General features: G+C 39.7%; 2 protein-coding genes across 6 annotated transcripts; both read left to right on the top strand.

The window, feature by feature from the left end:
• Positions 1-110: 110 nt before the first annotated feature.
• On the top strand, positions 111-4336 carry cdc34b (cell division cycle 34 homolog (S. cerevisiae) b). 4 transcript variants are annotated; one of them, XM_020923587.2, is made up of 6 exons: positions 111-401; positions 697-979; positions 1137-1223; positions 1304-1401; positions 2625-2759; positions 2841-4336. In XM_020923587.2, the coding sequence occupies exons 2-6, from the start codon at positions 794-796 to the stop codon at positions 3046-3048; spliced, it is 714 nt and encodes a 237-aa protein (XP_020779246.1). In that variant the 5' UTR covers positions 111-401; positions 697-793; the 3' UTR covers positions 3049-4336. The 4 variants fall into 4 exon arrangements, with proteins under 4 accessions (XP_020779246.1, XP_055007631.1, XP_020779238.1 ...); XM_055151656.1 differs by having other exon boundaries at positions 111-515; XM_020923579.2 differs by having other exon boundaries at positions 111-558.
• A 137-nt stretch (positions 4337-4473) lies between these two features.
• Positions 4474-9686, top strand: sirt6 (sirtuin 6). Of its 2 annotated transcripts, none has more exons than XM_020922014.2 (9): positions 4474-4558; positions 4645-4711; positions 5026-5153; positions 6030-6212; positions 6282-6341; positions 7935-8030; positions 8106-8186; positions 8266-8389; positions 8536-9686. In XM_020922014.2, the coding sequence occupies exons 2-9, from the start codon at positions 4646-4648 to the stop codon at positions 8848-8850; spliced, it is 1053 nt and encodes a 350-aa protein (XP_020777673.2). In that variant the 5' UTR covers positions 4474-4558; position 4645; the 3' UTR covers positions 8851-9686. The 2 variants fall into 2 exon arrangements, with proteins under 2 accessions (XP_020777673.2, XP_055007629.1); XM_055151654.1 differs by having other exon boundaries at positions 4474-4574.
• Positions 9687-11245: the final 1559 nt, after the last annotated feature.

Here is an 11245-nt window from a genome sequence, read left to right as displayed (position 1 = left end):
ATTGTGGTTTTATCTATTAAATAATTTGTGTTTTGATTATTTGTACTTTAAATGTAAATTACGAAAGTTCGGGATTTATCTCCATGAACGTGGTTCATTGTTGCTATTGAAAACCACTCAAGATAACCATTATCACAACTAATGTTCTTACACGTCCTGCATATTTTGAATTTAATGTATAACTCAAGTTCAGCCCTAAATCGTGTTAAATTGCATTGTTTCCTGTCTGGACTACAAATCCCATGTGGAGGTGGTACTTGATAGAAGAGAGTCCTCTTTCAGCAACATTCTTCTTCCAGTCTCTTCCCCTGGACGACAACGTTTCGCCAGTGTAAAGTCGTTTGTTTCGCTTTAGTTGCGGATTTTATAGCTCTCGAAAAAAAGATACTTTGAGTTACAACGTAAGTGCTGCTTGACTGGTAGTTATTTCGACTAGGCACAGCTGCTCGGCTAGCTTGCTAGCAGCTACTTGTAGATTTATCTTACCTACGGCTTATTCGTGGCCGCTTTGCCAGGTGAGCCTACATAAACTGAAAACGTCACAATGGTCTGATACAGGTATTTTCTGAATTATATCCTGTATTAATAAGCGGTCAGTCGATATTGGCGGCAACAACACTGCACTGTGTTCTTTGAGTGTTCGTTGTGTAAGTTGGCCTGTTTGTATTTGGCATTTAGCATTGTCTCTGTTGGCAGGCTGCGTAGAGTAGACTCAAAATACAAACACTGTGGCCGTGTAAACAAACTTCTCAGCTGTTGACTTCGGATAATCTTGAAAAATACCTGGTTCAGTATGGCGCAACACGACCCCTCTCATGTAGCCAGCTCACAAAAAGCACTTATGCTGGAAATGAAGAGCCTCCAAGAAGAGCCCGTGGAAGGATTCAAAATAACATTGGTGGATGAATCAGATCTGTATAACTGGGAAGTAGCCATTTTTGGACCCCCAAACACTCATTATGAAGGGGGGTATTTCAAGGTGAGACATTTTAAAATGTATTAAAGAAAACAAGTAACTATGCAAATAATAGAACATTTCCTCAGCATAATTTTAGATTAAGGTTTATTTGTTACCAGCCTTCTGAAGGTTCAATTAAGCATAGTAAAGTATATGTGAAACCTGTTTTGTCTCCCAGGCTCGGATCAAGTTCCCAATAGATTACCCATACTCCCCACCTGCCTTCCGTTTCCTCACAAAGATGTGGCACCCAAATATTTATGAGGTGAAGTGTCACATTCACATGTTGATTGTTTTTGGATTGAGATAGGTTTATTTCTCTAAAATGTAACATCCTTTTGTCAGAATGGGGATGTGTGTATTTCTATATTGCATCCTCCGGTGGATGATCCACAAAGTGGAGAACTGCCTTCTGAAAGGTGGAATCCAACTCAAAATGTCAGGTGTGTACAATTTTGTTAACTGCAAAAAATAATACAAACAGGCCTGTCACGATAATTACTATATTGACTTCAATATATGGAAAGCTGGAACAATATATTTTTGTGGTCAGTATTTATCGTGGGTCCTTTTTCTTTGGAAAAGAAATGTTTGGTTTTTTTTTGTGATACGAAAGAGGGTATAGTGTTAAACTATAACTTGTAACTGTAATTACCTGGTCCTTGAAGGGTTGACCAGGTTTTGTATTCACCCTATGTGTCTGTGTGTGTGTCTGTGTGTCTGTCCACCCACGATAATTCAGCCATTTATGGATCGTTTGTCACCAAATTCAGTACGTGGGTCAAGCCCCCATGCCCGATACCGCAAAAAAAGGTTAAAAAAAAAAAAAATCCGAGGTCATTTGAGGTCACACGGGTCAATTGAAAGGTCATGCCATTATAAAGGATAGGCAAATTTGGCAATTTCTGAACCATCTGCGGGCTAAAATATTCACCCCATCGTCACACAAGTTGGCACACATAACCGGGGTATGGGCTGGGCTCCTCATAAGGTGGCTTCCGTGATTATGAACTGCCCCTACCTGATGCCTCATGGGGAACCAGGTTGCTATCTGATTGTGCTTGTTGTTACTTGTATGTAACTTCCATGGCTAATTATGGTTTCATTTTACCATTTATTTGTTGGTGCTCATATGTTTTAATGATATTGTATATTTAAAATTGGTTTACTGGTTTTGGTTTTGGTTTACTTATTTTTTCTTTATCTTTGCATTGTATAAGTGAAATAAAGTAGATTCAGTATTATCATTTATCATTATATTTTGGTGTAGTAATATGTCATGCTTCAGAATTTATCGTGACAGGCCTGCTCATTCATGGTTTAATACTTTCAGAAGGGGATATTTAGTTCATTTTGTGTCATGACATTAAATGTATAAAATATAAAACAAAAATAACGATAATTGGATACACATCTTTGCTAATTAATACTGACTATATGCTTAATTTGAGATTGCATAGCTACAGCATACGAATCGCATGGCGATAGAAGATTTTTAGGTTTTATGCTTAAGACGTTTCACCAAAGAAGCCACTTTGGTGGGTTGTGAATCATCTTCACCCTAAAACTTTTGTCCAGTTGACAAAATCATATTTTTGATATGGAACCTACCTGGACGACTGAAGCATCACACAGACATACTAATCTCACCCTTCTCCTTTTGTAGAACCATTTTACTGAGTGTGATCTCACTTTTAAATGAGCCTAACACTTTCTCACCGGCCAATGTGGATGCCTCTGTGATGTACCGCAAATGGAGGGATAGTAAAGGCAAAGATCGTGAATATGTAGAGATCATCAGGTGAATTGTCACACATTCTACTGGAATTTAACAATTAAATAGCTTCTGCAGTGTACCATCATCTTTTCTTATTTCCTCCAGGAAACAAGTTTTGGCTACGAAGGCTGAAGCAGAGCGTGATGGGGTCAAGGTGCCCACCACTTTGGCAGAATACTGTGTTCGTACACGTGCTCCAGCTCCTGATGAAGGTTCTGACCTCTTTTATGACTATTACTATGATGACGACGATGTGGACGCTGAAGGTGACTGCTGCTATGATGATGATGACTCGGGCAATGAGGAGTCCTGACATGTTTTGCATAATTTCTAGCATTTGCCCAAGAAGCCAGATCTTGTAGGTCCTCAACCAGGATTGGTTTGAAGCCTTTATTTTTAAACCAACAACAGTTTTTCTCAGCCTCAAGGCAGAGAAATAAATGGGTGCACCTTGTTAAAGTGGTCAGCGTGGCAAGATTTGCACCAGCACAAGTCTTTACCTTGTTCACATGTTCCCACTATCACCTAACACGTATAATTATTTTAGTTATAGTACATTTGGGTTAAACCACTGCTAAAAAAAGATGACATTCTGCACTGGTGCAAGCCTACGTTTACCATCTGTACTTTCAAACTTTAATTTCCTTCAGTGTATCCAACTGAGGTAAATTCTGAACAACTGAAGTACAACTGAGAACAATGTGAATGTGGAAAGACCATATGGCAAACAATCTGGCTTTCTGACTGTGATATAACATGAGCTAAGTTTAACCGGACAGTGTTAACAAACTTTTACGTGCATGCTGTATCATCATGGGAGCTGTTTTAATCATTACAGTTGGACTGTTCACCTGCCGAATTTTAGAAATGGCTCAATTATGGGGGAAAATGAAGATTCAAAACATTAGAGTCAGTGGCGACCACACGGCAAACTCTGACAAACTCTTAAAAATTTTAACATTCAATAGATTTTTGCTTTGTGTGTGTATTTGTGTTATTCTTCTGGTCAATAACAATGTCCTTTTGAATGCTGAGATACACCTTTTGACTTTGCTTGTGTTGGGGTGAGGGGTGATAGTTTTTTTGTAGGAGCTGGAGGCTACATGTTAATTTGTTTTTCCTATCAGGCTGACTAAAGACCTGAGGGAGCCAAAGATTTACTTTTTCCATTAAAAAAAAAATATATGTATAGTTTCTTTAGTTACATAATACTTGTAGCAACCCCTTGTTTGCTCAACCATAACTGCAATCTGTAAATGCAAATTAAACAGATAAATCTACAAGTCACAAAATAATAGTGAATTGGAAAACCATCATCTATCTAACAAGTGCACTGAGTGGACAGTTTTGATTTTTAATCAGAATGTGTCTATATTGCTGTTGCAAAATGAACTGTTACAGTTTTGACATGAATACAGAAATTCTCAGGATGAAATGCATAAAAGACTTATTTTTCTTGTATCCCTTCTGAATGGATTTATAATTTTAACACTCAGTAACAGATACCTGTAGCTGTATCATAGTTTGTGTTCTTTTCTTTGAGTTGTTACTTTTTTTTTTCTATGCTATTTAACAGTTCAATAAAGAAGTATTAAAACGGATGTAGTGGTTAATGGTTAATCTTCGTCCCATGTAACGAACGTATTATGGATTGCTTGTGTCATTAGGCCATACTTTAGGCTTCCTCGTCCATTACAAAATTCTGGTGTCCTGCTACAACTTTCACCCTGTCTTTTGATATCCTGGATGAATCAAAAGAACAGACCTCGATCACTTTAGTCGCGTACATATGACGTCATCCTAAAAAACAACTCGGAAGCCGCGTGAATATCTTTTCTTGTATTACTGTGAAACAACACATGAACCAAATTACATAAAGAAATCTCTAAAGTATACTTTTCTCTCCCAGGATGTCTGTAAACTATGCAGCCGGATTGTCGCCTTACGCGGATAAAGGTGTCTGTGGACTTCCAGAGGTAAAACGATGATAGCAATGTTCTCAGTGCTAACAGGCTAGCCCCGTAACAGCAACAGCTAGGAAGAAAAACGGTCAGAGAGCCACCATGGACTGTTTTAGCCGTATTAAAAGCTTTTGTATCTCTGTTTTTACATGTTGAACAGATATAACGTAGCTTTGTCCAGTCATTTGGTCTCCTAACCCAAAACCAATAATTTGCTAATGTTTTTTTAATGCTTTATTAATTTTATAGTAGCAAGACATTGCATCTGGCCATAATTAAACGTATTTAATCTATCGGCGTAATATTTTATTCTGATGTTGTGTTTGCAGTCATTTGATGGTCCCGAGGAGCTGAAAGCCAAAGTAGAGACTCTCGCACAAATGATCAAAGAATCGAAATATTTCGTTGTTCACACTGGAGCAGGAATCAGTACGTCAGCTGGAATCCCTGACTTCAGGTAATAAAAAAATTAATTAGGCTTAATAATAACATCATATATTTTTTTTATAATGATGATAATATATTAGTATAATCTGTAGACATAAAAGAGAGGGTGATGTAGTATCTGAATTAGGGCATGTGAGGGCGCTGTGGTCACGTTGTGACGGCAGCCTTTTTTATGAGATCTATGAAAACGAATTAATGATTAAGGTGCTTACTTCAACTCTCTGCCCTGTGTGTATGCATCATTATTTATCATTATCTCGCCTGCCTGTCAGTTTAAGTTGACATTGACCTTTGATATCCCTTTACTTTTTCCTACTGCTTTTCTGGAAGAATTTCCATTTTTCAAATCCACTGTGACTTGCTTGTGTGATATAACAATTTAAATTTGAGTCATGACCTGCCAATTTTCAGAGATATAAAATTAGGAATGGACAATATGGTGCTTCCAGTATTCATATTGGTTATATCAGAGGGTTTCCCCAGTTGTCTTGGATGTTTGCTATCAATAATTTTTGTAAACTTCCACAGTCCTCTCTGACCACATTCTAGGGATACACCAGTATTTGGGTGATCTTGGTCAGTCTGCTACACCAAGCCTCAGAAACCTTTGTATCAGCTTTGACAAAAACATGTCTCTGGAGCACCACTTTAAACTGTTAACAAGGAACTGTTTTTTTTTTTTAAGTTGAGGAAAAATTTCTAAGACCAGGAAAATGTGTCACAAACTGATGCCTTTGTGTCCTTGTGTTTAGACTGTTAGACTATTTATAAATAATGACAAAAATCTGTTACAATACTGTTTACGGACAGCATTGACTCTTTGTATTCAGAGGGTGCTTACTTAATGGTACTTTGGTTGACATAATAATGCTTTGTTTAATTTTAGGGGTCCAAAAGGTGTGTGGACTCTAGAAGAAAAAGGTGAAATGCCACATTTTGAGACAACATTTGAAGATGCTCGTCCCACTTTTACGCACATGGCCCTTCTAAGTCTGCAGAGGGCAGGCTACCTCAAATATCTCATCAGCCAGAACGTGGATGGCCTTCATGTGCGATCTGGTTTCCCAAGGTAACGCGTTTCACATGAGTCTCTGAATATAGACTTTATGAGCTTTATGAACTGTGTTATGTGCCTTAGGGATCTGTTGTCTGAACTTCATGGAAATATGTTCATTGAGGAATGTGAAAAGTGTGGCAGGTATGTCTCATAATGGGGTTTTATTTTAAATATCAGATATTCATTATGGGCTTCTATGTGTTCTCTCCAACACTTCTCATTTAAAGTTTGTTTTATGTGTGTTCATGAACCTTATAATTTAAAGCAAATTTAAACCAAATCCGAGGCCATGGAGATCTTCCTCCTCTCACCAAGCGCAAAGGAGAGAAACTAGTTAGAGCAAGCCACCTTTTTCCATGGTCAAATCCAAGGCCAGGTGGGTGGAGAGTCCCTGCCTTAAATGGAGGAGTTCAGCTATCTCGGGGTCTTGTTCACGAGTGATTGAATGATGGAGCATGAGATTGATAATCAGATTGGTGCAGAGTCTGCAGTGATACAGTCACTGTATCGGACCGTTGTGGTGAAGAAGGAGCTGAGTTGAAAGGCAAAGCTCTTGATTTACCGGTCAATTTACATTCCTACCCTCACCTATGGTTGTAAGCTTTGGGTAATGACGAAAAGTACAAGGAACAGCCGAAATTAGTTTCCTCTGCCGAGTGGCTGGGTGCTCCCTTAGAGATAGGGTGAGGAGCTCAGTCACACAGGAGGAGCTCTGAGTAGAGCCGCTGCTCCTCCATGTCGAGAGGAGTCAGTTGAGATGGCTCGGGCATCTGTTCCGAATGCCTCCTGGGCGCATCCCTGGAGCGGTAGCACGTCCTACCGGGAGTAGGCCCTGGAGAAGACCCAGGACACGCTGGAGAGACTATAGCCTTGTTTCCATAGGGCCAGTATGGCGTGGACACTGAGTGTTTCCACTGCCTAAAGCAATCCATACCGCCCCCTTTTAAGGATCCAAAGCAGACCGCTGGTGGTACCACCTTCTAAGGCAGACTGGAGCGGTTGGGACCTGGTACAGAACATCAGTAAAAGCATCATTCCCAAATGTGGTATATACATCCACTGTGGAGCGTGTGTGCATAAAGATATAGCCAAAGAAGACTGCGTAAAGTTATCCATAAACCACCTCCGTCAAGCTAACCGTGTAGTAAATGAGTAAAGTTATTTATCAAAACAAGAGCATTGCTTTACAGTGATATCTCTGAGTATGTAGAGAAAATAAAAGTGAAACTTGAGTGCGTCAGTCCACCTGAGGATGGCGCTGGCATTACACCATTGGGTGTGTCTTGTTAGACCTGCGTACTGCCCAAAGTGACCTGGGCTCATTGTAATGGAAACGCTGCCCGGGTGAGGGTGGCGCCCAAGCAAACTGTGCCAGTGGAAATGAGGCTTATATCTCTGGGCAGGCCTGGAAATGCCTCGGCATTCCCCTCAAAGAGCTGGAGGACGAGTGCCTGGAAAGGGAAATCTGTGCCTCCTTGCTCAGACTGCTGTCTCCGCGACCCGGCCCTGGAAGTGGAAGAAAATGGATGGATGGCTGGATAATTTAAAGATCAAAAGAAGTAATTCTGAATGCATTTTTTGACTGGGAAATTAACCTATTTTGTGACTATTTTCTAAATCTAGAATAAGACTTGCAGAATATTATAAAACCAAAATGAGAGCTTTTTTATCCTCCTAATTTTAAATTGTTTCAAAAATGTTAATAATAATATGACTGGAAATGTTCCTTTGCAGGCAGTATGTGAGGGAAAAGGTGATTGGTGTAATGGGTTTGAAGCCAACTGGACGTTACTGTGAGTTTGTTCGCTCTAGGGGACTCCGAGCTTGCAGGTAAAGCATTCTTAGGAACCTAAACCCCAACAACAGGTCCCAAGATGAATGTCTGAAAACTAATGTCTTAAACAGGGGGAAGCTGATTAGCACCATCTTGGACTGGGAGGATGCTCTCCCCGACAGAGACCTGAACAAAGCAGATGATGCCAGCAGGTAATCTAGTCTCTCTAAAAAATATTTACTCCAGAAATATGGTTGTTGACACACAGGGACAAACTGTGTATTTTTGCAGACAAGCTGACTTGGCACTAACTCTTGGCACATCCATGCAAATTAAACCTAGTGGAGATCTTCCTCTTCTCACCAAGCGCAAAGGAGGGAAACTAGTCATTGTCAACCTGCAGCCTACCAAGCATGTGAGTAAGAATCTGTTGAGCTCTTTTCTTCAGTACAGACAAATTCAAATATTTACCATGTGTTATTATTGCACACGAGCAAGGGCTTTATATTAATATACCACTTTTTTGTTCATGTAAAATTTGTATTTACCCCTTTCCCATAGGACAAACATGCACATCTGCGGATCCATGGGTATGTGGATGAAGTAATGAAACAGCTCATGGAGCTCCTCGGGGTCGATATGCTAAAGTGGGATGGGCCAACTGTGTGTGAGATTTCAGCAGCCTCTGCAGAGTTCAAGAGTGAGTTAAAGGCAGAACAGGATACTGTCCCAGATATAGAGAAAAAATATCAAATTAAGAGCAAAGGAAAAAGAGGCTCTGCTGCACCAACAGAAGACGGAGGCATTGAGGAGGCCTTAGTGCCTGTAAAGAGAGAGAAAAAACAGTTCTCAGTGGAGCAGGGGGAACAGAAATAACCCCAGGTGTGATATTGTTATACCGATATCTTCTGTTGCAGATATTTATCAAAGAAGACATTTCACTTTTCTTACACTAGCTGGATTTAAGGACATAGAGCAAATCCATGTAAAAGATGGGACTACTTTGGTTGTTTTGGTGTTTCATTTTATCTAAGCTGTTTCAACACTTTATAGAAGAAGCCATGTGAACTATTCTTGGCTGCCCTTACCAACATGTGTCTCAGCTTATTGCTGACTTTTTTAGAAGTTCAGTTAAACAAACTCCTATCACTTGAACAACATTTTATATTTATTTAGCAATGTGTTTGGAGGACTTTTTATATTAATATCTCTAGGTGTTAGGTGTGGTTCTCTGAAGGAGAATGTTGTCACTTCCAACTTTCACTCTTACATTATCATTGTTGAAATATTATTATGTAGAGAAATGGGGAATCATCACATACCTTATCACAGGAAAAGAGGGTGTCTAGATGCATGCACTGTCAAATGTTTGTGTGGTAACTGTACACCATTTAGCCTCAAAATACCTGCTTTTTATCGAAATAAACATGTTTTATTTTCTTACTCTGTAGTTGACTCACCAGTGATGTAGGTCAAGCTCTTTATATATACAGCCTCAAGTTCAAGTTGAGCCAGAGTTAGGCAGAGTTCAGGTACAATTTCCAATTAATGTCTATCTACCTATATAATGTTTACAAAGCTATGTTTTCTATGTTGCGTTGGCATTTTTATATACAATATGCATAAGCTGTTAATTCACTGTAAATGGACCCGTTTGAGTTTGTGAAAGCTCTCTTTTTGGAAAGTAAATCACTGTTAATTGCTTTATTTCATACGATTTGTAAGCCCCTTCATTACGTATACTCTGGGCTGAGCTGTTGAGCTTTGCTCCCGGTGGTGGAGACGTTTCTCCAATTGAGTGTCTGTCCACAGTGAACAGGTATATATTTATATACATGGTAGAGTGTAATACCACCCCCTGCCCTTTCCCTTCCTTAAGACCTCTCAGACTTCAGTGGGGAAAAGGAACTGTCCTTTTTCAGTTGATTTCACCTGGAGTACTCAGATGGTGCATTACTCTACCACAGGTGTGCTGTTAGGTGAGTGCTTACCGTTTCAATCCATGTGCCCACTAGTCTGTTCCCTCCACACAAATGGAATAGACCGCGTAAATCAGTGCAGTACTTTCATGGAGTACTCCATGAATGTTTACGTGTTTTTTGGATTGACCATCACAGAGCACCTTCCTGTCTATGTACCTGGATATAACACATTGTGGACTCCCTGTTGCCCTGAAACTTGGCACAGACAGGTCTGAATAATAGCAAAGTAATGTCGGAATGCTCAAAAGATATCTCAAATGCTTTGTGGAGAAAAAATAATGGTATGTACCAGACAGAATGCATTGAGGGACTTTTGTGTAGTTAAATAGAAGATCCTTTCAGAGTTTTCCATTTTTCTGGACCATAGCACTGAAGTGTGGTGTACTTTCCAACCAATGGGGTGAATGCTACACAGGACAGGGCTGCAAATTATTATGCAAAATATGCTGAATATTCTTACATTTTGAAGAAGCAAACCAATTGGATGACCATTAAAAGCTCTTAACATCTCATTGATACCCAAAACAAAACAAATGTGGTCTAGCGGTTGGCTTTAGAGCCCTCTGTGGGTTTGACCGGATCAGCATCAAACTCCCAGTGTATCTCCAGGTCTGTGTGAGCAGGAAAGTCACTGCAGCTCATTAACCTTTTAACATTTGCTCCTCAGCACAGCACGAGGGATAGCATCACACAGGGCTCTTCCTCTGCTAACTGCTAACCACTGCACTAGGAAGATCAACAGCTGGCTCATCCTGTCAGTGACACATTTACAGAAATCCTGCATGGGGTGGTCTAGTCTGTACATTTGAATGTGCTTTGGCCCTTTCATTCTAAGATTTTTTTTTCTTTACCTGGAACACAAAGTGACTTTGCACCTGCATGTTGTGTTTTGAGACAGCATTAACCGGTGTATTGAGATTCATCACCACGGTCCTTAATGGAACCTTTTTCCAGAGAGAAAATGTGTTGTGTTTCACAGTAGGGCATGAAAACATTCAAAATGCTCTCAGAGAATTGCTGCAAATTATTTTGTTCCAGTACAATGACAGGTAGTTACCTTGGTAATCCCACCCACCAAGGTCTCAGAATACATGGAATTAGAAATGCACTATAGTTTTACTGCCGTGAGATTTACAGATAATTAATTACAGATTATAATAATAATAATAACAATAATAATAATGCATTGAATTTTTATAGCACCTTCAAGACACACACAGCACTTAACATTATCCATTCACTTCACACTTCAGCTGCAACCACCACCAATTACTCATTCATTCATCCAC

The sequence above is a fragment of the Boleophthalmus pectinirostris genome, unplaced genomic scaffold (assembly GCF_026225935.1).
Source record: "Boleophthalmus pectinirostris isolate CB_2022bp ecotype Guang Dong unplaced genomic scaffold, ASM2622593v1 HiC_scaffold_16, whole genome shotgun sequence".
Taxonomy (NCBI): Eukaryota; Metazoa; Chordata; class Actinopteri; order Gobiiformes; family Gobiidae; genus Boleophthalmus; species Boleophthalmus pectinirostris.
This window is presented reverse-complemented; position numbering and strand designations above follow the sequence as displayed.

What these genes read in the sequence shown, in the direction of transcription:
- cdc34b (XM_020923587.2), top strand. Translation starts at nt 794, where the DNA reads ATGGCGCAACACGACCCCTCTCATGTAGCCAGCTCACAAAAAGCACTT. An exon ending in ATGAAGGGGGGTATTTCAAG is followed by an intron (nt 980 to 1,136) that starts GTGAGACATTTT and finishes TTTGTCTCCCAG; the next exon opens with GCTCGGATCAAGTTCCCAAT. An exon ending in AATCCAACTCAAAATGTCAG is followed by an intron (nt 1,402 to 2,624) that starts GTGTGTACAATT and finishes CTCCTTTTGTAG; the next exon opens with AACCATTTTACTGAGTGTGA.
- sirt6 (XM_020922014.2), top strand. Translation starts at nt 4,646, where the DNA reads ATGTCTGTAAACTATGCAGCCGGATTGTCGCCTTACGCGGATAAAGGT. An exon ending in GTGTCTGTGGACTTCCAGAG is followed by an intron (nt 4,712 to 5,025) that starts GTAAAACGATGA and finishes TTGTGTTTGCAG; the next exon opens with TCATTTGATGGTCCCGAGGA. An exon ending in ACCTGCAGCCTACCAAGCAT is followed by an intron (nt 8,390 to 8,535) that starts GTGAGTAAGAAT and finishes CCTTTCCCATAG; the next exon opens with GACAAACATGCACATCTGCG.